Source organism: Drosophila subpulchrella, unplaced genomic scaffold, assembly GCF_014743375.2.
Source record: "Drosophila subpulchrella strain 33 F10 #4 breed RU33 unplaced genomic scaffold, RU_Dsub_v1.1 Primary Assembly Seq354, whole genome shotgun sequence".
NCBI lineage: Eukaryota > Metazoa > Arthropoda > Insecta > Diptera > Drosophilidae > Drosophila > Drosophila subpulchrella.
In genome coordinates, this window is record NW_023665577.1 from 9,844,342 (window position 1) to 9,870,448 (window position 26,107).

The window sequence follows — 26,107 nt, forward strand, 5'->3', positions numbered from 1 at the left end:
ACCTCCAACAAAAGCTGATATTTCACTAAAGCCTAGTACTCAGATCGGCTAAGAGTTTCACTAGTCGAAAAGTTTTCAAAGTTCACCAACAATGCATGTAGCATGGTCTTACTGACAAGCAGCTGGGTTTGTTGCCAAACGGAAAACAAAGCAATTGGAGAAATTTAAAAAGGAGGAGGCTGCTGGTACACAAATAAATTAAATTAAAAGTAGATGGAATGTTCAACGAATGTTTTTATTTATGTAAATTAGTTGTTAAAAGCTTCCCCTTTCGTCCCACGGATGCTAAGGCTTTTCCAACTTGCTTCCTGTCGGTGAAATCCCATTATTATGCGTCCTATTTCATCTGCACTGACCTTCTTCAGTCGATTTTGGGGTTTTCCTTCCATTTTTAATTTTTATTTTCCGCATCGCCTTTGCGCGAACACCGCCAAAGATCAAATTTCTTATTCTTTGGGCCGCGGTTAACGGCGTTCATCGAAATTCCCTCGCAAAATCTGGTATTTTTTCTGGTATTTCCTTAGCTCATCTGAGTACCGCGTTGAAAAACACACCCGACGAAAAGCGTTAGCCGCGTATCTGCCTCTCGCTCACTCCTATGGTTAGCTCGCGGTTTTCGTCGATGTGAGTACTAGGCTTAAGTTTTGGAAAAGATAATGAACCTCCAAGCTAGTGTGAACAGCCCTTAACAGAGTGAACATAGAAAATAATCGATAACAGGGACAACATCGATGTTGCCACCTCTCTGGAAACAACAATAGTATCGCGTAAACATCGATTTCTGTTCCAGCTCTAGCTACCACTGTCTGCGAAATATTTTAAACAAAAGTGCTTGTTAATTAAGTAATTTACCCAATATTAGTGGCTAATTTGCTTGAACTTAGGATGCCGTAGGGTTGTGCAAGTGTTTCTCTTGGTTTGTTGGCTTGTTTGGCATATTTTCGTGGCCCCTTGACTCGCTCGTGTATTGCCATCTCGCTCCCACCCCCGCAATCGGCTTCGTGCGTTTTTTTTTGTGCATTTTTTACACAAAACTCACACTTTTGTATGGCCAAGAATTTCTACTTTATTTTTGCACTTGAAGAGAAGAGAAGAGGGGAAAAAACAAAGAAACCCAAAATGAACGCGATAGTGTGCAAGTGCTACTAGTTTTTTGGCGAGCGGTATACTCTGCGAACTTTTACCAACAAAAAAATGGAGATGGATAATGCTAAGGCTCTAAATAACCGCAACAACAACAACAACAATAAAGGACGCCAGCAGCTGCAGGGACACGCCCACAGCACCGCCCCCGCCCCCGCCTCCATCGATATATTTATATTCGATTTATAGTAGTTGTAGTGTAGTCATGCCAACAACAAAAACCCAAACACAAACAACAACAACTTGCACCGAAGAAGAAGAAGAAGCAGCAGCAGCAATAATACGAGAAAATTGCGATACGCCAATGGCGACCCCAACAACAACAGCAACATCCACAACAACAACAACTGCAGCGGCCACAGCAACAACAAATGCGCACAGCGAAGAAGATGCTGCAACATCTAGTGTTACAAAAACAACAACAATAACAACAGGAACAATATTAGCCGCTGCAGCGGGATGCCACAAACCGTTATTCTTCAGCCGCCGCTTTCAGGACAAACGGAACTTCAGTTCGCTGCCGCTTTTCGTCTACGCGACCTCACCATCGACGCACGCCCACTCGGCGGACGGGGTAGGCGTGGCCAGGGAGGCAGCCGCTTTTAGCCAGAAGGTAAGACGATTTGGCCAAAAACAGTGTATGCTCAGAATTTGAAATATGATTATCGATAGGATCTATTGTGTCTAAAATTTGTATATATAATTTAGTAGAAATAATAAAAAGTTCTTTAAAGTAGTCACATACCAAATTTAATAACAATAATGTTTTAAAGTTCTTAAAGCAGCCACATACCAAATTTAATAACAATAAACACAACAAAGACTTTTCTGAAACTTAAATCTGATTTCTAGCCTATCCTCCAAAGTTTTACAAAATTCTCATTTACCGTTGACTAAAATATTAGGAATATGACCAATTACAGTATTCAAAATGTTAAACGAACATGGATTGATGTCTTCTTTAAATATATTATATTATATATTATATTAATATATTTGGATATATAAATTAGTAAGAATATTTTTTGGATTAAGATTACAAAATAACAAATATTTCTTAAATCTCGTTAGTGGGTATATTAAAAATATTTGTAATATTCTTAGTTCTCGTTAGTGGGTATATTAGGAAATATTTTTATATTCTTGATTCTTGTTAGTGGGTATATTGACAAATACTTATATATTCTCAATTCTTCAGAACCTCACAGACAACACAAAGAAATGGCTGTTACAAGTTCAAGATAGTTTATATTATAGTTGGTCTTTTAGTAGTAAGGTTAAAGTTGTAAGTCAAAACGATAATACCCCATAAAGGTTATAACAACATTTTTCACCTTCCCCTTTCCATATCTTTTATATCGAGCAATCGCACCCGCTCTTTCCGTTCTGAACTTGCGTAATGGATCACTTCCGCTGCACTTGCAACTTTGTTCGTGTCATATCTACATTTATAATTCCCGCCCAATGCCTTATTTTAACAGCAAGCGTCGTTAACAAGAACCAGGGTTAAATTGACAAATATTCAATTATTTTTAAATTAATTTTTATCTTACCAAATTAATTTGGTTTAATGTTCTGTATAAAAGTTTATCCTAACAATCTTGAATCTTTTTTCTTTTAAAATATTTCTTAAACGATTTAATTTTGACCAAGTAGGACATTCCAAATAATTATATTTATTTAAAGTATGATCTATTTTTATAGCTGATATTTTTATACATATTATATATTATTATATTCTGTCTAATTTAAAAAAAAAATTCATTTCCTCGACATTTTGTTTTAAGTTTCATTTATTTTTATAGCTGATATCTACTGTAATATATTTATAAACGTTCTGCTTGGCTACGCCACTCTGCCTTTGTGTTCCTCTCGGAAATCGGTGCATGCAGAATCAGATCTGCATTAAAGATGCGTTTTAAATGTTAATCAAGTGGGGCTTAAAAAACTGTTTACTCTGAGTTTATTTTTTTTGGGCCTGCGTTTTTGTATTTATTTCAGTATATTTTTCGAGTTTCTGCAGTGCGGTGATCGCTCAAACGTGTCAGACATTAATGAGCCAACCGCCAAAGCCGAGCGTAACTGTGCTTTGTCTCATTTTGGGGGCGGGGTGGGGAGGGGCGAAGGGGGGCAGCGGTCGAGAGGGGGTGGGCTGGGCGGTATGGGCAGGTGGTTACAGGTGCAGCCATTGACTGGCGAAGCGCTCTCCTTTTGTTGCCGCCCGCTTGCGGTTCGTTCTCTCTGTCCCGCCCGTACAGTCTGCCCTCTCTGTCGCGCACTGCAACGCTTCACTTGTGCCTGTGGTTGTTATTTTTGTTGCAGTTCAGTGAGTTGCAACTTGTGCGCCGCTGCTCGTAAGCTTCATTAACAGACGGCAGAGGCAGACAACAAAGCTCCCGAAAAATGTTTGCCAGTATTTTTGCCTCGCCTCGGTCTTTCCCGATGCTATTCACATTTTTCGTTGCTGGAAAAATCTGTAGCTGCGGTTATTTACATCCTATTGTTTATTTCCTCAAAATATGTAAAGTCTTTTTTTATGCATTTCTTGTACACAGTAAATTGTAAAATTATATCTACACTTTTTGTTCTAATATTACAATACTCTAAAAGATATTAATACCTGTAGCTTCGAAAAGTGACTGCCTGAATTTTTCCTTACTCAGCTTTTCTCGAAGCTATCTTCGATTTTTCATGGTTTATTTGTATTCCTAATATGTCTAAAATGTACAAGTTACAAAAAAAATACATACATGAAAGCTTTAAAATGCCCAATAATTGTTAAGCATATGCATTTACAAGCATTAAGCATTTTGGATACATGTTTAACAAGAAAAAATGTTGTTAATCTCTTTTCAGACCATAAAACTGCTCACCTAATTTAATTTCCATATAGTTGTAATATCCATAGTGAACCTTTTTATAACCTACAACCAATACTTTTATTATTCAATTAAATTGGGAATCAATCTGCATTTTAAATATCTTCTATAGATATTTCTCATGCTTTCTTTTTAATGATCAGATCGTTTGACACTTTCCACTGGTTTAGTGCGCTTTCTAGCGTGGGTTTTTCGAAAAGTGCCCAGTGGGTGTGGCACAAACGTATGTGATATGCCCCATTCGATATGATAGGAATGCTTGTGGGCGATATTTATAAGACACAGTGGATCATACTATTTTTTGAGACCTGTCAATAAATTCTCTTCGATAAGAAAGTACTATTTCTATAAAAACTAGAACATTCTTGATAATTAAAAGATATTTTGGATGATTAATTAAATGCTTTAACAATCTCTTTCATTTTATGTACTCGACTAAAGTACAATGACCTTTTGTTTTGTCCACTTAAATATTTAATTTTAAGGTTTCAAGGGGAAGCAAAAGGTGTAAATAATGCTTTAAATATCCATTTATTTTTCGGAACCACCTAGACCACTGTCGGTCATGAACTGGAAGTTTCAGCCTCTGTTGTTATAATACAATTACGCTGCATTGCTGTTAGATCAGCCCCTTTTTTGCCTGCCCTCCATGCCGGGTGTTGTTTACATTTTCAAATTTAAATCAATTTTGTTTCTGATTGCGGTTTAAGTGGCAGGTTCCAGTCCCCAGTTTTCAGTTTTGAGCCCCATCTCTTGTCTTGCTTTATGTTTATTGCTGCCATATGTGCTCGGTATCTGGATCTGTGTCGGTCTGTGTGGCATTCTCGAGTTGTCAAACAGCGCGCATATGGATACTGTATCTGTATCTGGATAAATGTATATTTTATTACCCATATATTGTGGGACAGTTGTTTTGGGTGCAGCGCAAACAATTGTCGAGGCGATCTCTCATCTCCCTCGCCCTTTATTTTCATTTCAATTTCTGTAGAAATATGTTTTTGATTGGACTGGCCCCAGAGACCTCCTCGATTCCCACAACTTTTTCCTAGCCACAGTTTACATTTCACTTACAATCAATATTGTGCCCTCCTTTAAATTGCCTTACATATTTTATTTATTGGGAACAAATACATTTGTTTAAAGCGATTGATTTGCTATTTATTGAAAAAGTTTGGTTTTTGCAAGGCGTTTGTTGATTGCGTGCTGTTCGTATTCATAAAATTTCCGTTTAAATCTCATTTGAATTACTAATAACGGCTAATTTGGTTATCTTATAAATGCATAAGCGATAAGATAAAATAAAACAAATATTTGCACATAACCATATTTTAGATGTAAAAATAGATTTTATGGTTACTTAATAGGTTTAATACTTATAAGTACCTCCCACGAAAATACCTAAATGATAAGGCATCCTAAACTCATCTAAACATGATTTTAAACCTAGTGATTTGCAGTTCCATCAAGATTAGATTAGACCTCTAAAATATTCCATGGAACTGTAAACATCCGACAAGTACAATCTATGAAGTACGAGCCCCCTAAAACTATTCCACGTATCTCCTGGTATCTGTTTGGCCAATTAAGTAGTAATATCTCGCTGGAGGGTACGTCAGTAGATGTTAATGACAAAACCATTGAAATTCCAATTTAATCGAAACCGTTTGCCCTACAAAAACAAGACCAAGGGCATAGCTTTGCTATATATCAATTTCACAACAATCCATTGATTTTGTGAAGTGGTTCTTACTTATCTCGCTTGAAACCAGAGGATTGTTTCACATACCCCAAGGGAAAATAAGATTTGTTATTGATTTCTATTATACACATTGCTTTTACACATTTATTTTGTAATTTCTTTGAATATTTTTATTGGTAATTCCAAGAATATTATTCAAGTACTGTAAGGTTTTTAAGATTATTTGGTAGGGAAAAGCCTCACCGAAAGTACAATTTTATATAAAAATCCATAAGTACCCTACCCACAACTCAAATTCGTATTATTTCAGTAACAAGTAAACACTTGCCCATTTAATTAAATGCTATTATACAAGTACTCTATAATCTAGATCTTTAGACTGACGCCGGCATAGCCCTTGGCATTGAGACCGGTGACCTGGTAGGTGGTGCCAGCTGGTTTTGGCTGGTCGAACTTGTTGGCGGTTGTCACATACAGAATGTCCAGGTTGGGACCTCCAAAGGCCACCGAGGTGATTTGAGTGGTGGGAATTTTGATCTCCAGCAGGATCTTGCCGGTGCTATATAGAAAAAATAGTTATTAAATATCAGGACTCGGAAGAAAAACTACAAACTCACCTTGGGTTAACCTTGAAGACGGTTCCACCGTTGAAGGTGGCCACATAGATATTGCCCTCCGTGTCCACGGTCATGCCATCGGGGAATAATGGACCCTCTGGGCGGATTTTCCTCAGATCGAAGATTACCTTTGGGTTGCTAATGGCACCGGTGCTTTGATTATAGTCATAGGCCAACACCTCATGGTTGTTGGTGTCGATGAAGTAGAACTTCTTGGCCTTGACATCCCAGGCCAAACCATTGGAGATGCCCACCTCGCTCCTAATGACCTTGGGCTGTCCGCCGGCCTGCCAGCTGTAGAGTTCACCCTTCCATTGGGTAAAGATGTCGCCACTAACGGCCATGGTGCCACCATAGAAGCGACCATTGGGATCGGTTTTGGCATCATTGATGCGGTTGTCCTGGACATCCGGCTGCACTTCAAAGAGGGTGCGAACCACCTTGGCCACCGCCGAGACTCCATCCCATTGGACGATGACGGTGCGTCGGGTGCAGCCCACAGCAAACTCCTGGGGTTTGTTCTCGATGGGCAGAATAAAGGAGGCAAAGACCTCACCCTCGATTTTAGCCTTGTACACCTTGTTCTGCTTGAAGTCGTAGCGATTAATGCCCGCGGATTCGAGGTCCACGTAATACAGACTCTGGCGGGCCACATCCCAGTGGGGTCCCTCGCCCAGGGCGGCATAGGAATCGGGAAGAGCTTCAACCTTGTACGACATCTAGAAACAGAAATAAAACAATCAAGGTTTTAATTTTTCATTATTTTTTGCACACTCAAAAAGTGATAATTAAATAGACAATGACAGAAACGTATTATATACAGTTATTAAATTGCTATATATAGTATATAATAAACATCTAGCGTTTCTGTATTTAATGACACTCTCTCTTTTTTTCTCACCTTTGAGATTAATTATTTATTTACTGCTGGAAAACCGTTGAACACTTCTCGGTCAGCTAACGTTAGCAAAACTGAATTGAATCGGGTTAGTTGAAATGCTTTTATAGAGGTTCCCACACCCATACAAGCCCAATTGATAAGCATTAATTCAAGTTGTTATATAGCTGTTATCAACTTATTGCCACCAACACACAAAAACACCCGGCTAAATTAATTATTGAGGTAGAATACCATAATATGATGGTGAAATTATTTGCAACACTCGAATAAACTTAATAAGTTAATAATATAGTTATTTAGATTATATAGTTAGTCTGCCGTAATATAAAATAAATAGATATTGCGTTTCAGATTATTCATTAAAGTACAAATTATCCAAGTTGTATTAAATTTTTGCTGAACGAACTTGGTTAGGAGGTTTCACTGTTATTACCTATAGAGATATTTCATTTGTCATATCATGTTCCAAAAAAGAGAAATGATTCCATCATAATCTCTTCACACATTTTATAGTCCTCATGAATTTATCAAACGCACCATGCATATCTATTATCTGTGTTCATAAACAGATACATGTGTGTAGATATAATTAAGAATAGCATTGCTTAGATATTTCATATTGGTAGCCATGGCGAGGCACTTAAAAAGTGTATGGAAATGAAAGGCCGTAAAACCCATGGTATATGCGTACGTTGTCTTATCAATTTCCATAAATAACCAACTCAATCTGAAGTTGTTTTCCTTTAGAGAGCTCGAGCGGGTCATCGATTAAACCTTTTGCGCTGGTTCCATGGCAACTTGGTGGTTGTGTGTTGTGTCCTTCATATGCCCCACTAGCAACCCCAAAGAATTGGAGTGTAGTGTCTTCCCCGTACTATATAGTATGATATTAGTTTCTGTCTCAACTCCTTGGCATGTAATTAAGCAGCCAGAGGGAGAGAGGTAGCGATGGATAGATAAGAAAGGCCGTCCACTTGGACAGTGGGTCACTCGAGCGTTGGCTCCCCTCTTTGGTCTTTTACTGTACTTGTCCATGGCGGTTTTTCCTCTCCTTCATATGGCTCTGCAACATCAACACCAATGGCAGCAACCATAATAAAAACTAATGAGTTGCTCGGTTGTCATACCCGGGGATTACATAGTTAGTGGGGTATACTAGATTTGTCTAGAGTTATGTAACTAGAAAAAATGTTCATGATAAAAACTCATAAAACTCGTAGATATATAGAAGCCTAGAAAGAAATAATATCTTTCTTTAATACAAGTAGTTTTTAAGATATTTTATAATATAATAATATCAAAATCTATTATGATCTATATTTCGAAACAAAACAAAGTATTTTATAGCTAGTCATATAACTAATAAATCATTGCTGCGATAAACTAAGTAGCAAGTATCTTAAAGTCGGAATCTTTGATATCGGTTCTAACTTGTTGTTGCTGTCCGATGTTGCTGATGTCTGCTATGTGTCTTTGGCCCAGTGCATTACCCTTTGCCACACTTTACACGCTTGCATTCTTCTGATTTCTCTGCTTCTTTTGTGCTCCTCGTGGAGTTCTGTCTTAATTATCTGTAATTGATTACATCTAAGCGGGCGCCCTAAGTGGCGATTGTTTACCTAGAAATTAAACGCACCGAACAGAGTGTGTAAACAAATAAAAACAAGCGTGTGTCTAGAAGAAAAAAAATAACCTTTGCGATGATAGGATCCTCAAAAATAAAGAAGCCGAAGGTGATGCAGCAGATGCAGGTTGTGTATTGATACGTGATAATGCTCTTAAGTGTTTGAGAGCACTCTTTTATTGAGTGACTCTGACTTTTGGTGCTCTTTATTCAGCTGGCTGAAAGAAAAATACTCACTCGAAATTATAATTAACAGGAAAAGGTGTTGGTTTTTCAAGGAATACTAAAGTAAAGTTATTTGTTTTAATTAAAAAGGGTAAAACTAGAAAAATAAAGTTAATATTAAAAATTATATAAAAACTGGGATAAAAGACCAAGTAAACCTATTTTCTTTTGTTTTTTTCACTCAGCGCTCACATGACTCATGGCAATCGAGAGCTAGCAGCTGCCAGGGCTAGCAGTTAGCCGCTAGAGAGTCTCACTCGACTTCCGCTCTTGCTCAGCGCCACTCTCACCCTCTTTTTCTCTCTCTGTAAGTGTATCTTATTCAGCGAAACTGAGCTAACGACTCGCAGCTGTTGGTCTCTCGCTGGCTTTATTTTCCTTTAGTTGTCAAACAATTGCAGAGCCGCGTACAACGCGATAACGCTTTGTTGGTTTTTATTTTTTTCGTATCGTATCTAGTACTGAAACAGTATCTGCGAGATACACGTATATTCTTCTGTCTAGCACACGTGCTTCAATATTTTGTAAGCAAATATATACACAAAGATTTAAAAAAAAAACGAGTGTTTCAAGGGCCCCAAAAACAAAGAGACGATTCTGCGTCATCTGATCTCGGGGAGCTGAATCACTTCACAACCTTTATTCTCATCGCGAAAGCTTCTTCAGTGTCGGTGAATTGTATTTGTGTGCTGCGAAGACGCGCTTCGATCGCGTTCTACATTTTCGGTTCGAAATAATTTAAGTCGCTCACACGCACACATAAAATATAAACCAAGAGATCGCTCTCTTTTTGCATACTAAATAAATCAATAAAAGATATCTAGTTTTTACGTCCAGCCAGGTATTACGAAACCCCGGCACTAAAAGTGAAATTTTTAACGCAACAACCCGAAAGTCCCCCATAGCAAAATCGAAAAATATTTATCTCCGTGTGTTGGCAAAAAAAATAGGAAAAGAAAATGAAAAGTGACTTGTGACCATATCAGAGAAATCAAATGATTCCAAAGTCGAAAATATCAGTAAATTAAAACCGAAATAAACCCACTTAGACATCGCACCGCATTCATTTGGATTAATCAATTTTCATTTTCGGACAACCGACCAACAGGCATGCTGTACAGCGATTTCCACATTCTAGCCGAGACCCGTTTTAAATGAGATTTAACTAGATAAATGGTACGTATCTTAAGGCCTATCTAGTTCGTATAACCCAATTCGCTTTGATAAATCGAGTTCCTTCCACGTCAGTTTTCTCAAACTGCTAGCGGAAGTGGGAATCTTTTTAAATCCGATTTAATAACCGATCATTTTGAAGTTGCGATTTGACTTCGGAGAGCTCTATAAGAGGCTTTTTATAACAAATTGTGTTGGTAGTTTTTTGGAATGGGAAATAGAAACTCAGAACTTAAATGGACAAAAAACACACATACTTTGTTTTTAACTCTTTAGGCCTACAGAAATAATAATGATAGTGCGTCAGAAATTTTGACAAATAATTCTTATGAGGAAAAAATTACAGCTCTGGTATTATTCACAAAACTTTATCGTATCATTATTTTACAATTTACAAACCACGCATACTTGTGGTTTAATAAGTGCCAATCTGATAATTGAAAAAAATATATTAACTATTTATTTATTTTGTATTTAAAATTATTAAAATCATAGTTCTCATTAGAGGTTATACACATAACAAAAAAAAAATCCAAAATGTATTAAATATTTATTAATTAAGGAAGTGAATATGTTTGTATATGACTAACCAATAAATATTACGCTTTGCTTTGTATTCATTTCTGTTTAATACTAGTAAATAATAGTTTTCGTACTGAAGGTTCGAGTTCTGAGTTCAACCACCTCTGATACACCCGCATTCCCATAATAACCTTGCCCAACACGAGTAACATACTGATCCCATACCACCCTGCCGATTCCTGCCTGCATTTTTTGCGCTGCAATTTTCCTACCCACCCCATTATTCCCACCCCCTGGTAACCTTCTGCATTTACTTAGCTAATTACATAGACAAGGTTTAAAATGACCAAGACAGCGGTGCTGCCTCTCTTTCCCTCCACACTATGTTTATCTTGTTAATTAAGAAGATAACTAACTACTGGTTAATTTTTAATTGTTACAAGACGGTAATTTGTATGCAAGCCATGCTGCTGGGACTTCGTTTAGAGATCTTAAGAGACTGTTATTATACTAGAGTCGAGTTCTAGTCGACTCACTTGTGTCATTCATTTCGGATTGATTATGCACGGTCTTGACTCGGTTGAAAGCACACCCCTCTGGAAATTATTCAACTTCTGGCATTTCCATGCGGGTTTTTCGGTTTAACTTCCCCGGTTAAGGCGGTTCGCTATATAGCAATTATTATTGTATTCCACTCGCTTTATAACTCTGAAACTTTGTATGTAGACTGGGTTTGTGTATGTGTCTCTGCCTTCTTTGTTTGACTTTTGCACTGCTCTGTTGGCATTTTTAATTGTTTTGGCTGCGTTTTGTACGCTTTTTTTGTGTTATTGTTTGATTCAGCTTTTCCCCTCTTTTTTTTTTGTTGGGTGAAATTTGTCGCCAAAGCTTTGTTTATTTCATATTTCCAGCTAAATTAAAAAACAAAACACAGAACTCAACTTGTTTCAACCATACGTTAGCTAATTAAGTTCTCAACCCAATTGGTTGCCTTTCTTTTTCACTACTTTATTATTTTTTTCCAGTTCTGTTTTGACTTTTGTTTTCCTTTCGTTGCTAATTGCTTTATCTGGAAATATAAAAAGAGCAGAAAAAAATTGGAGAGTAAAACTAATTGAAAACGTTTTCTTATTGCGAAAGCTTTCGAGATTTCCTACCACACTCTACTGAACTCTATGATTACATTTATAGCATTTAATACCTAATGAGTTTCTAAAATTGAACTAAATGAATTTTCAAAACTAAGCTTTGGTTAAAGCCCTTCACTTTGTTATACCCAATGATTTATGCTTTGAACACGCCTTTATAAACTGCTGATAAATCAATAGAGAACGTTCTTCCGGCGATAATTCTATCCTTGGCATAAAAAACAATTGTATCTTCATACTTGCAGCATACACCTACACACCTTTTCATTCTGTTCAGTATTTTCCTTTGTTTCGCACGGTTGCTTGCAGTTTTCGAGTCTTATAATCTTGCAACTTTCGAGTTTCAATGGTTTGCAGGTTTCGGGTTTTCCTGTCTTGCAATTTTCGAGTTTTACTTCCCAGGACATATCAGAATCTTCACTCAGCTTCTTTTCTGCTTCTGCTTGTCTTTCCGTACAGTCGTCTTCTGGGGATTCTTTCTTCTGACAGGCACTTAGTTTATCTATGGGTATGGTACATATTTTGAGAAGCTTGCATTTTTCCGCCTCGCGTTTCCTCCGGCATTCTATCAACTCGCGTTTTCTCCGGCAATCTTCCGATATTTTAGATTCTTTTCTCGGCTTCTTCTCAGCTAGTGCTTGCGCTTGTCTTTCTTTTATCAACTTATCGTCCTTCTTCAAACATTCTTTTTTCTCCTCGGATTTCTTACACAATTCGGCCAGCTTTCTCCGACAATCTTCCGCCTTTTGAAATTCTTCCCTCCGTTTCTGCTCAGCTTCTGCTTGCGCTTGCCTTTCTTTTTTAAGCCGAGAGCATTTCAAGGCCTCATCGTCCTGCTTAGAACACTCTTTCTTCGGACAGACACTTGGTTTTTCCTCGGATTTCATACACGTTTCAGCCGACTTGCACTTCCCCGCTTCCTGCTTTCTTCGGTATTCTTCCGCCTGCTTGAGTTTTTGGCAGGACTCCTCTTGAGCCATCTCCTTGCACCGCTGCTGAAGGCTTAATTTCCGGCAGAGCTCTTCCTGATCTCTCTCTGCTGTGGTAGGCTGACGAATGGTTAACAATCGGAAAGTGATCTTGTCCGCCGACAAGGCATTGACCACCACCACAGTACCCTTTTGACCAGACTCTATGATGTCCATCTTGGCCATTAGCTTAAGGCCCGACTGCATGATGCGATGGAAGTTCAAGCTACCGATGACCATATCCTCCACGAGGAGTGGGTGAATTCCTCGGAAGAGTGAGGATTGAGCCGCCTTGGCTTGGCAACCGGTGAGCATCACAATGGGACAGGGTGGCCTTTGGTGACTGATCATCTGGGATACCACGGGGCACGGACTGGCCACCACAATGGCCTGGGCTTGAACAATAGTAGCCGCATCTGTGATCGCCGTAGTCACCGCCGAAATGTGATCGCCGGAACTCATTCGAATTTTCCTCTTAAGGCTGTTCTGTACACTCTCATACCATAAAACCGACTCGACTTTGGCACATATCTTGGCCATGCACTGTACACTTTCCACTGGATACCTTCCCTTGGCCGTTTCACTGGACAACATTAGAGCATCACAACCGTCGAAGATCGCATTGGCCACATCCGAGGCTTCGGCGCGGGATGGTCGCGGCTTGCATATCATCGAATCCATCATCTGGGTGGCACAGATCACCGGCTTTCCCACTTGGTTGCACTTGGCCGCAATTAATTTCTGGGCCAACGGCACATCCTCCGTGGGTATTTCCAAGCCCAAATTACCACGGGCCACCAAGATGCCATCAGATTCGCGGATAATCTCGTTTATGTTCGACAGTCCCTGTTGGTTCTCGATCTTGGAGATGATCTTTATGTGTTCACCCGACGGTCCCAGTGCCTTCCGAATTTCGCTAACAGCCTTGGCATCGCGGGTGAACGACGCGAAGATCATGTCCACCCTCTGATCTGTCCCGAACTTAAGATCCAGCTTATCCTGTTCGGTTATGGCGGGAAGATCAACTGAAATACCCGGCAGATTGATTCCTTTGTGGGATCCAAGCTTGCCACCTTTCTCCACCTGACAGATCACTTCCTCTGCCGTGGATTTCTTTACCACTAAGGATATTAATCCATCGTCGATGAAGATACGATTTCCGGGCTGAACGTTATTAGGTAATTGCTGATGGTCTACGTAGATCTTTTCCTTTGAGCAAGTCTCCTCCAGCTTCTTGTTGGTGCTCAGGGTGATTTTGTCACCGGGATTGAGTTCGATTTTGGAGGAAAGCTTTCCCGTTCTAATCTGTGGACCTCTGGTGTCCAGAGCTATGGCCAAGGTCCTTGGCAGTCCCGTTTGCTCCACGTACGTAGAGATGGCTTTACGGGCCGCCTGGATCGTCTGGCAATGGCAATCGTGGTTGTCGTTAGACATGTTTATACTCACCACCCTCATCCCAGCTCGAATGAGCTCCAGGAGAACTTCAGGTCGGTTGGATGAGGGTCCAATGGTGCATATAATAGCGCTGAGTGGTAACCTTAAAGCAGGTGTTTGGAACTGCAGACGGGACTGGTAGTCCAGCTGGGAAAGAAAAGGTCCTCGGTCTAGTTGGAACTTTGGTTTTGGTTTTGGTTCCTGACGGATAGTGCCTTGGTTAGTAAATTTATTGATTTAAGAAAACCTAAAGAATTCACCATCTTCTTTTTGCAATCCCGTGCATAGCAGCGAAATCTGAGGATCGATGGGGTAGTCGGAAATGGAGACACATCGCAGAGGACCGTCCTCCGGCAAAGGTTTCCAGCGTACTTCCTAATTTTGAAGAAATTTTGAGAAATCGAAATGAAATTACTTAAAATTTAGACCAAAACTGAATTGTAAAGCTAAACCATATTGACCAAAGGGGAAAGACCCGTTTTAAATTTATTTTGATTGTACATCAGATATCTTACCTAAACACACCTTGAAAAGCCTTATCACAACCTACATCCGAAACCAATTTCGTTCATATATAGAGTTGGTCTATTGTTTGTTTTGCCGAGTATCCATATATCAGCCCATGAAATTTCCATTCTGTTTTGACACTCGCTCAAAGGCTGATTCATTCATTTGCACTCATCGCAGTTAATGTTTTGTTTGCTTAGAACGCGAATGCATTTGCCACAGCTGTCTGAATAATAGAGTGCAATAAAGATATAGTAGGCCAGGTTTAACCTTGAGATCCTGAAAAAGCTAAGTAAAAATACTGTTATTTGCACGTTGGATGGTTGTTTAACATTCGACTCTTAGACGGTCTTAGTCTTTGTATTTCTGACTTGTGATATTTCGCACATTTAACAGTTCACACACATATAGCCCCCATCACCCCCGCCCCTGGGAAATGGCACAATAGCGATAATACATGTCTATATATACTTCAATTTATTTTTTATTTATTCGCCAAATAAGTCGTATAATAATATTATAATAACTTGGTTTGCAATTGTCATGTGATTTTTCGCAAAAAATTAAGCTTAAGGGTGTGTGGGGATTTTTAATTCGACTGATGAGTACCGAGTAAAAATGTTTTTGGGAATGTTGAATTAAATCTTTACATAACAAGCCTTTGAAAACCTTAAAATTTTCAATTTTTTTATAAGAAAGTTTTTACATTTCTTTGAGTTATTTAATTTTAATGTATTTTTTCTATCGTAAAATTGCGAATAGGTTACGCCCTGATTTACGAGATACTGGGTAATCATTTAACTTTTGGTTGATTGTTGTTCATTTTCAGTTTTCATTTTCGGCTTGGCTTTTGTGCCCGTGTGTTTTTGTCATTGCCATTGTTCGCTTGGCTTTTCTCACTCTCGTGCCCTGTTCTACTTTCTATGGCGCTGATCCATGGGTGGATTGAAAAGTTTCACGGATATCGCTCGGACACACGTAGACACACAGATGGATGGATGGATGTCGGGAGTCAGAGTGTATAAATCATCATAATTTCGTAACAATTGAATTTAGAGCGTAATTGCCGTAAATAAGACGAAATTGCAATGACTGAGAAATAATAATCAAGAGTCGAGTCGAGTTGAATCGAGTCGGGCCAAACTAAATGGAGTTGAGTTGACTGGAGTTGAGGTGCAGAGCACGAGCCGCTGTTTCTTTCGATGGGAGCATTGAGCCAACTCGGCTGGGGCATAAATTGCGCTAATAAAGCGCACAATTAAATTCACCATCGTCGTCGTTGAGCAAATTGGCAACACTTTCCAATCGAAACGAGTTGCAGATTCGCTGGAACCAAACTTCTTTTAGCCGCTCCACTGCTGATTTGGCCAATTTAAAAAAATCATATAATAATAATAAAAAATGAATGGTGTCGAATTTGGGTTAGATGAGCGAGTTACCCTGAAAGTTGAATATCTCAATGGTGCAGCGAATTTTTGTCAAATATGTTTGCCCGGTTGCCTGAGGCGAGGAATGCGGAAATATTGTTTCTTTTTTTCCCTCTTTTCAGCTGCTTTTGCCTATCTCTGTTTACGTGCACTTTCCTCGGCTTTTCCGCCCGCTTTTCGCCGCATCTGCATCTGTTTGTTTTGAGATATTTTCGCGCTTCGCGCTGCCGTTTTATTTTATTTCTTCTGTATGTTTTTCCCCCTGATTTTCCTCAACAAGCCGATGATTTCGTGTGTTATATAGTATGTGTTGCCATGTGGTGGCCACGCAAATGCATTTTCCACACATTTTCCTTCGTGCATGACATTAAAGTTTTAAATTTAACAACCAGCCAAATGCCGGTCTGTTGATTCTTCGTCTCGTAGATGGTTCCCTTGCCTTTTTTTTTATACTCTTTGCCGATTTGACGACACTTAACTTTTGCGAACACTTGTGAACTTTGCCAAGTGCGTCAAAAGTCGCGCCCCACTTTCCAAACTCTAAAGTTTAAAAGTCAATGTTTATCTCCGCTTGCTAATAGTTTATCGATTGAAGTTTGAGATTAATCGAGAGTTAAATAAATATAACGATTTTTTTAATTGCTCCTAAAACATTATTTCTTTCAGTTATTTTTTATACAAAAGGTTTCATTCATTTTTGTATTATAAAAGTATCTGGAACATATGATTATAGCTTCATAAATACGTCCAAATTTAATATACCTTAATAATTTATATCCCTTCTTTTTGATACTAGAATCATTATTTTTAAATTTATCAAAACTTCAAACTGAAAGTTGCGAAAAAAACTTTGCTGTAAAATATCATATTTCCTTATAACTATGTTAGTTAAGGTTTTAAAAATTGTTTAAGTAATAACTCACTCGATTTCACCGCAGCTACGTAAATTAAATTCAGCTCGCTTGTCACCAGGCATTGCGCATACGCCGCATTGTACAACCAAACAAGAAGAACTGCATTTCATTTGGCTTTTGCTTGCGTGCCCAGTGAATGGCAGTCGCTGTCTTAATTCTCATTCCCGATTCATTTATTTTGGGAACTCTTTTCTGCAGACAAGCAAGTCGTGCAAATGTCAAAAGTGTGACAAACATTTTGTGGAAATTCGGTTCATTATTCGACCAAAGTGACCCCATTCAGAAAAAAGAAAAAAAACTGATTACAGCGATGATTACCATCCCCAGACAGTCTGCCCTCAGCACGCTTCTAATTTCTTTGAGCCCGGCTTTCTTGGAGCTTGGACTCTTAACAGTATCTTCATCTCCGTTGCCGGCCAGGCACGATTTACTGCCACATTTAGATTTAAACTTGAAAATTTGTTGCTGCAACTGGCATGGCTATTTTTACCAATTTTTCCATTTTTAACCAGCACGTTCTACAAGTTTTTGCGGCTACCTGCCGCGCAACGTGGGAAGTTGGAATAAAAATGGGAATGGCAATGGTTTGTGGAAGGAAAATGGTTTGCTGCACAATGTTTGTCCAAACTGGACGCATTGTTTGTGGTTGCTGGCCAAAAGGAAACGTTTTCCTTGGCTGCCTTGAAGCGCAACCAAGTTGTTGACTCGACGGCCGGGTTTGTTGACTTGTCTCTCGATTTATCTGCGTGTTAATTTGAGCAATTAACATGGTAAATTAAGGAAGCACCACCAATTCGCCGTAGATATTTTCAACATAAATACACACCTAAGGCTGCTCGGGTTGCTTGTTAACCTGCCAACTACAACATGATCAACATCTTATTGTCTGTTATTTTTTTTCTCCTCCACCGTTTTTCGGTTAACTCTTGGCAAGCCAAACAGTTAACGTTAGAAATGTGGTCTAAAGTTGACCAGCGAATGAGGAAATGTAAACGATATTTCTGACAATAAAACAATTAATTTGTTTTAAAAAAAAAAATAACCAGAAAAGTATAACAATTAATCATTCGCATTGATGTGGCAGTAACCTAAAATTAAGTAATTAAATCAAAATAATTAATTTTATTTGAGGGGTTTTGCAGGAAGTATTGTTAGATATGTGTAGCAGTTTCCTAAAATAAACGTATTAGCAACTGGGAAGCCATTAAAATTAAGTAATAGTAAGTACTACTTACTTGGCTTGCCCCTTTTTGGCTTCAAATGGCTATAAAATTTATTATAATATTTATTGACCAGCTCGCGAATATGGCACAAACTGCCTCATTGAAATCCGATTAGTCACTTATGCTGTATACATAAATACCAAATCGTATCTTTGGTAGTTGTTGGCTTTCCTCTGGCATTGCCGACTTGCACACAAGTTTTTTTTTAATGCTTTTTTAACAGAGTATAAAAACCACCTTGCGCCCAGTTAGTCATTCGGCACACACAAACATGTTCGTATGTATATAAATATAGCCACAAGCCCCGATATGGCCGGTATACAGTTAACCAATTGTTAACCCAAATGTGCTGCCAACTGATACGAAAACGAAAAGAGAAGGGGCGCGGCGCGGCACGGGCCGGGGGGATCCCATGTCCATCGAGGTGCGCCTGCGCACAGCACATTGCCAACTGATTTGCTGCGCATTGATTGAAGGGTAAATTACACCTTGCCACATGCGATTCAATGCGATTCGATGCGATTCAATCCGTTGACGGACACTTGAACGGCGGACCGGGTTTACTTGTCCAGGTCTTAGGAAAACAATGTTTTTTTCGGAACAAAGAAAAAAATATCTATATAAACTAGCGCTTTTGTAATTTAGAACTAAGATTAAATATTAAAATTATATAAATAAAATGGTTTTAAGATTAACAATGGAATATATTTTATGGTGTCATAATCATATGTATTATATTATAAAATAAATCTTAAATTTATAATAACAGATCAGTCGGAATTATGTAAAATTGTTTTTCGGATTAACAATGGAATATATAGTTTAAAGTCTCATAATCATATCCATCATATTATCCTATTAATCTTGCATTTATAACACCAGATCAGCCAGATAATATTCCATCGCCATTCTAAACTTCAGCTTAGGATTATCATAATATTGAGTTAAGATAATCCCCTTTTTTCTCCGTGTACTTGCTTTCCTCTTTGCTCAACAAATATGTATTCAAAAGATACTGTTAGCTACTGCCACCGGGCGACTGTTATTTGTATTTGTAGAATTTTGTGTGCAAATACAAATTTTTCGCTCGCAACTATTTGTAAATTGCGTCACCTCCGAAACTTGGTTTTTGGTTATGGTTCGCTAAAGTGTCCATGTTTGGATGTTTGGAGCGCCCTCTCTATTTCTCCGACTATCTGACTATCTGACTGTCTGACTATCCGACAATCGGTGGATGTATCTGTGTATCTCTCAGGGTGCGAGTATCTGTGTCAATCGCTTACACTTGTGTCCGTGCTGCGGCCATAAGTGCATACATATTTAATAGGATTTCAATGTTGTTCCATTCCATGTGCGCTGTCACGTAATTAAAGTCACATAAACATTTGAATAGGTTTTTCTTGAATGGTTTTACTTTTGAATTTTTTGAATGTTATTTTTTTGGCACATTTATAAGCGTACGCGTAGGCATTTCGGCTAGACTGATATATATAAAGTCCGAAACAAAAATAGACCTTCTTATAGAGTTGTCTGCGTCACTTGTTATGAATATGAAATTGGCATGGGTTTCCGTGTCAATTGATTTGAATAAGTGTATTGCGGTTTTTTATTATTCTGCTTAAATTAGGTTTTTTGAAAAACCGCACAGAGAGTTCATTGAGATTTTGATTGTTGTCCTACTTCAAAAAGAATAGAATTAGTGTAGAATAACTATTTAAATTTTTAATTATTATACGGTGTTACAATTCTAAAATATTATTAACATATTATATTTAAAGAACAAAAAAGAATCAACCATTCCTTGCAATTAGATACCATACCTTCCCCAACAAAAACATTTCTTAGATCCTAAAGCTAATTACTTAAATATTTATTTAATCATTTTAATAGTGACTTGCAGTGTCTATTTGATTGTCGTTAAAAAAGGAAACACCTTTATTACTCAATTTTTAACGACTGGCCAGCGGCAGCATTTCCCTTTTAATTAATAATACCTCACCGGCGTTTTGTGGCGTGTTGCCAGCGGGGCCTTTTGGGCCAATGCCACAGAATGGCAAAAACTTTATGACACTGAGACCTGGGTATACCTTGGTATACCTCATCATCAGACATAAGCAAACGCAAATTGACAGCCGTTACGGATATGATGATGACCTCATTTCCAGAGCAAAAAACAAATCTTAATTAAGTCTGACTTTTTTTTTTTGGTTCTGATTGTTAGCAAAACTTCATTTTCGCTCCTCACTGATTGAGAATGATGTGTTTTTAATAATACTTTTTTTTTAACACATTTAAGGAGCTGCTACATTTCATACCACACGATTTTTTAATGCTGACCAATTTTGGTTTGTGATTTTTGTTTTATTTTTAAATAATTGTCGCAATCAAATGTAATTACAAATGCATTGAAGTTGTCCGTTTGTGTTTCCTTTTTGCATGGCAATTACAAAACAAGACAAAGAGCAAAAGCAAGCCAAGCGCTCAATTATTGTTGCAACTTGCAACAGGCAGCAGCAACACTAGCAACAGCTACAACTGCCGACTGTTGTCGATGCGGTAACATGGCTCAATTTTGGCTGCTGAACATTATTATTATTTCGCATTTGCGAACAATATTCGCTTATTGTTCGAAAGATCGACCCACAGCAACAGCAGCAACAACAACTGCAACCATTGTGGCAGCAGCAACAACCACACCAAATACAACAACTGCAGCAGCAGAAAAAGCGATGGCAACAATTGATCATATTTTGGTCAGACAAAAGAAACCAAAAAAGCTGATAGATGATTACTTTGCCACAGAAAATGTTGGACAAATCTTTAAAATAGCAATACCCTTACTTGATTTTAATATGTATATGTTGGTAAATATCAAAGAAATAATTTTAAAAATGTCTTTAAGAATTTACATCTTGGAAAACCAAAATATGTCTTGCTAAACAATCTAAGTTCATATCAATTTTTTTTTCCGAAATATAACAAACCAGACCCTTAACATGCCATTGAGAAATCCCTCCTAAAAATAGTTCTTTACTTAAGAATAATTAATTCTGAATATTAGTCGTGTAATTAACTTATTATAAAAAAGTTACCAAACTCCCTTTAAATTGTCTAGTTTTCAATTAAATTTAAACTAATTTAATTTAAATTAATTTACCAAAAACCATAATTGACAGAGCCAAATGGGAGTTCAAAGGTTTTCAAATTGCTTTTAAATTGCCCAATGTATGATCTATGCGATGGCTGTTAAAAGGCAGCGACAACCTTTTTTGGAAAGGGCATGACAAACAGACAGGCAGTCCAGACAGATAGACAGACAGATGAAAAAAAAGAAAACCAGAGACCGAAAATAAGGCAGTTGGGCCCTGCAATCGGGCCAAGATGCATCTCGGCTAACTGTAATGTCGTCAGCGATCTTGGCCTGACGACGCCATTATGAAATTGCACGGGTATGGGTATGGGTCTGGGTACAAATACGGGCACCAGCCGCCATTCAACAGATCCGAGGTTTGTTTTCTTTGTCGGCCACTTTTCACCTGCTCTCCCACTCTGTTGTCTATTGTATGCCAGGCCATGCAAATATTGCCCCAGCCACTGCCGCACGCCCCAAAAAACCAGAAAAAAATGGAAACAAACGCGACTCTGCAATCCGCTGATGGTTGCGCCTGTCCGCGAGGCAATCGTCGTCCAGCTGGTGCCACCAGTGTTGAATGTTTGCACTTTCAGATCGCTCACTGAGTCAGTCAGTCAGCCAGGTTGGGCACACTGAGAGAAAAGGAGTCAGTCTGACACTTGCTTCAGTGTTGATGAACTGACTGGATTCATTAAAAAGTATTGTCAACCTCGAGAATGGTAGGTCTACAGCCTATCAACACTAACGATTTCCTATATTATATTATGATTATGTGGTCATGAGTTTTTAAAATAAATCCAATCAATCAAAAAGTGTCATAGGGTTATTTTAAATTATTTTTTGATCTCCAGAAAAATATTTTGTTATTTAACACCTATTAAATAACCTAAACAAATTCTTAACAAAGCCCGTAGATGTATGTAAACTTCTTTGAAAAATACAACTCATTAACATTATCCCATTAACAATAATAAAATTAAATTGTTTATATTGTTAAAAATTTTCAGTTGTTTTATAAATTAATTTTAAATTTACATATAACGAACTTTTTCTTTAAGTTTATCAAGTTAATTTAAATATAGCTCGTTCGTGAATTTTTTCCTGTGCAGACAGGAGGGCCCGTCTCTTAAATTGGTTACCATTAACCAACGAGCATTCTCTGGGGCTTTTCAATTTCATTTGCGCAATTATTGTGAAATTAAGATGTTTGTTCAGACAACGTTGGTCTTACCTCCTGCTGCTGCTGCTATCTTGCAGATACATTGGGAACTTTCTACGGGCCCGCAGATTCATTTGATTTGAGCCAGCTCATGTGAACTATTCGCCACGATAAGATATGCGAGTGAGCTAATTATGTCAAGGAAACTGCTCAGACCCAACTGACATACAAAAAGGCAAAGAAAAATCTGTAACAAATAACAAAAACAGCATCTTAAGATCTCATAGAACACAACTTTCACCCGAAAAAATCGGATACAAGCAACTACAACAATGACAGCGAGCAACGGGCCAACTGCTGCAACAGTTTTATGGCTCAAAATTCACACTCTTAATTGCCAGGCAGTGTGTGGTGTGTGTATCTTTTAGATACTCAAGCGCAACGCATCTCTACGCATGTGTGACCGACCGACCGACCATCAGAATGATTGTAATTACACATAAGACTGGCCCAGAGCAGAACAATGAAAGAGAAAATTGATAGTTAATGCAACTGCAATTGGAGCTGTGCAGGTTAATTGAGCGCATTAGCGGTTCATAACCGAGATTTCTCCAGATTTTTCTTTGGTTAGGGGGTACTTACCTATAGGAACGTACTGTAGATCCGGCTTCTTTCATACTGTGAAGCAATATCTACTTTAGATGCCTTTACTTCAGTTTGAATTAAAATATGTTTACTATTTTTAGTATATTTAGTATATAATATTAAATGGTAGCATTATATTTAGTTAGGTTATACTTATTTAATGGTTATTTGTACTAGAAACCATAATGAAACTCGTCTTTACTAATTTTTTAGTCCCTTAACCCTCGATAAAATATTATTATTATATAAATAGCCTCCTCTTTCATCTTCTTTATTTCAAGACCTATCTATAAACATCATGAAAATTATATAATAGTATTACATCCGCGTTATTTGATATAGCTTTCGTGGGCTTTCCAGAATCGACTTCATCTAGACGGAATTACTTTGAATTGAATGTGTTCATCGTATAATAGTATTTAATAATATATTTTCCAGCTGGGAAGTGCGTACGTGAGCTCGTTTTGGGTTTCGCGGTCGGTGGCATTTGTGTATTTGTGCGATAATTCGCAATTGGAGCTGCAATAAACACACACCCACTTGCGGTTGTCATCTCCACGAACACACAGATACTCACTTGAACCCGCAGATAATTTTCCAGCTTTTACGCTTAAGTAGGAAAAGCGTTCGTGAGTGTAAATTGTGTTAAGTTCTTTTTGGCTTTCTCGCCGCGACGGCTTTCTATTTTTCCCCGATGTCGTTGGTGCCACTGCGGCCATATATCTGTTATATCTGCGGCTGCTGCCTCCATTCTGACTAATGACAACCGTTTGTGGGAGTAGGAAGTACCTCCTCCTTCCTCTTACCATATATCTTTTGTTTTAGATATTTTTTTGGCTGCAGGTTTTCTCTTGGCGAGATTCTGGAGCGTCATAGTTGGTTCTTCCCTAGGTCTTTAAAATTTCCTACTAATGATAATTAGAGGCATTATTTTCCCATTATTCTTCGGAAAGTTGTTTCCCGTAAGCAGCATTTCTGTTGGTTTTTATTGCAATTAAAGCGTCATTTAACTGGGCGTGGGAGCTGCCGATCCAGGAAAGATTTGACCCCACCCATCCGCCCCACCCAACTCAAGTGGTAATATAGACATGACACATGAGAAATGATCGGGACGTCTTTTCTTATACATTTTTTAATTAAAACCGCAAAAGTTCACTAATGTTTTTGCATTGTTTTCGATTTTGTTAGGCTCTTTTTGTTTTGCTTTCTTTTTTTTTCAATTTCAATTAAAAATAATGGTCATGCACATTTTATAAATGAGTTTCGGTTCAACGGAGCTTTTGATTATGCAAAAAACTGCAAAAAAAAACTGCAATAGTCCGGCCAATAGCCACATGTGTGTGTGCTCCACTTTGTGGCCAAGATTAACTTTGGCTGCTGTTTGCGCTTTGTTTGCCAACAGATTCAGATTGGGATTCAGCAGCAGCAACATCATCATCTCCATCATCATCGGGTCTTCAGTTTGCCGCTTCTTCAGCTTTTCAGCTGTTTTGTGCCTTGAGCTTCCGACTTTCTCCAAACACACACCGCCTTGTATATATAGCGTATGTGTCTGTTTGTATTCACTCTTGGTTAGCTCGGCGTTATAACAAATCCAGAGTGTGTGCTCAGTTGCTCTGCCTGGCCAGCTGCCTAATGATCCGTCTATGTTATAACTTATATGCAAACCGGCTGCCAAATTGAAATGTGCACGGACCTGGTAGAGTGTTCCCCTAAAATCTCTCCATATCTCCCTTTTGGCCTTTTGCCAAAAATATGTTTTGTCTACCACAGCATTTGATGTTGATGTATCTGCCGCCAACTGTTGTAAACAATTTGGCATCATAAATGTCTAGAAATTACGACATTTGTCTATTGTCTGGTATGGAAAACAATACGTCATGGATGTATACGTTGTTTACCTCCAAGGGTTCAGGGAAATTCATTCTTTAAAAGCAAACATCACAATTTAATTGTTTCCTTACAAACTTGGAATCATATTTGTTGAATTTTTACCCTAAAGCTGACTTTATGGTATTTAATCAGTTATTAAATCGAACGATCAATATAAAAGCATACTTATAAAAAAGAGTTTTATTATTTATCTTGGATTTAAAGCTCATAATTAATTTTTAAAGGAACCTAAAATAATTATTCTTTAATCGGAAGTTGTTTTTATCGTTCAAAATCTAATCAAGCGATGTGTAGAAAAGTTTATTTATTTACGAATTTGTGTACCTAAAGAATTTTATCGTGCATTTTATTATTTATCTTGAATCAACTGAATATTTAATCATATCTCTCTTCTTTTTTTGCAGGTGAGTTCACAATGCAACGTGAGTAAACAACAATTTACTGTCTTGTGTCATAGTGGCCAGAATTAAAAGGCCATGATTCATAATGGTAAGAGAAGAACTTTCGCAATGCCAATTATTCAAATACCCTAGCTAAATCAAAAATAGGAAACCCCTTTTTGGGTGTAATTAAAACTCAAAACTTGTTTACAGCCTGACTTGTTTAATTACTCGTTGCTTTAAAAGATCATTGATTAAGTCAGGTGATCAACATTTTTCAGATTGGTTCACACCTAATGGGAAACTGAAATTGGATGTTTATAAGGAGTAATAAAAATTGCTATCAAAAGCAAGTGTTTTGGGAGCTTTTGAAATTCTTTAAAAACTTTGAGTAATTGGAATTTAGGTTGGCAAATTTACAACAGAGATAAACCATCAACACAAAAATATTAAAATATTTTTCTGCTCTCTGCTGCTTTGTAGTTTATTATAC

General features: G+C 38.0%; 3 protein-coding genes across 7 annotated transcripts in view; 1 reads left to right on the plus strand and 2 right to left on the minus strand.

Annotated features, from left to right (window-relative positions):
* Positions 1-773: 773 nt before the first annotated feature.
* The window catches only part of LOC119560954 (serine-rich adhesin for platelets), a 60,735-nt gene continuing 35,401 nt past the window's right edge, over positions 774-26,107 (plus strand). For 4 of the 5 annotated variants that reach the window (XM_037874697.1, XM_037874698.1, XM_037874702.1 and 1 more), the window contains exon 1: positions 774-1,756. In XM_037874697.1, the coding sequence (XP_037730625.1) occupies positions 1,349-1,756 (408 nt within the window). In that variant the 5' untranslated portion in view covers positions 774-1,348. Of the gene's footprint in view, positions 1,757-9,470; positions 9,613-10,196; positions 10,265-26,107 lie in introns of those variants that run through there. The other variant, XM_037874700.1, reaches the window with a different exon arrangement.
* On the minus strand, positions 6,021-7,332 carry LOC119560957 (regucalcin). The gene is made up of 3 exons (XM_037874705.1): positions 7,240-7,332; positions 6,339-7,057; positions 6,021-6,280 (listed from the first exon to the last, which is right to left on the minus strand). The coding sequence occupies exons 2-3, from the start codon at positions 7,055-7,057 to the stop codon at positions 6,088-6,090; spliced, it is 912 nt and encodes a 303-aa protein (XP_037730633.1). The 5' UTR covers positions 7,240-7,332; the 3' UTR covers positions 6,021-6,087.
* Positions 7,809-14,794, minus strand: LOC119560956 (pyruvate kinase). The gene is made up of 3 exons (XM_037874704.1): positions 14,594-14,794; positions 12,192-14,534; positions 7,809-8,471 (listed from the first exon to the last, which is right to left on the minus strand). Exons 1-3 carry the CDS (start codon positions 14,594-14,596, stop codon positions 8,445-8,447), a joined length of 2,373 nt encoding a protein of 790 aa, XP_037730632.1. The 5' UTR covers positions 14,597-14,794; the 3' UTR covers positions 7,809-8,444.

Coding starts and splice junctions, on each gene's coding strand:
- LOC119560957 (XM_037874705.1), bottom strand. CDS start 7,057: ATGTCGTACAAGGTTGAAGCTCTTCCCGATTCCTATGCCGCCCTGGGC. Junction 6,281..6,338: donor GTCTTCAAGGTTAACCCAAG/GTGAGTTTGTAG, acceptor TTTTCTATATAG/CACCGGCAAGATCCTGCTGG.
- LOC119560956 (XM_037874704.1), bottom strand. Junction 8,472..12,191: donor ATACTGAACAGAATGAAAAG/GTGTGTAGGTGT, acceptor ATTTCTTTCTAG/GCTTCTATATATCTACGAGT.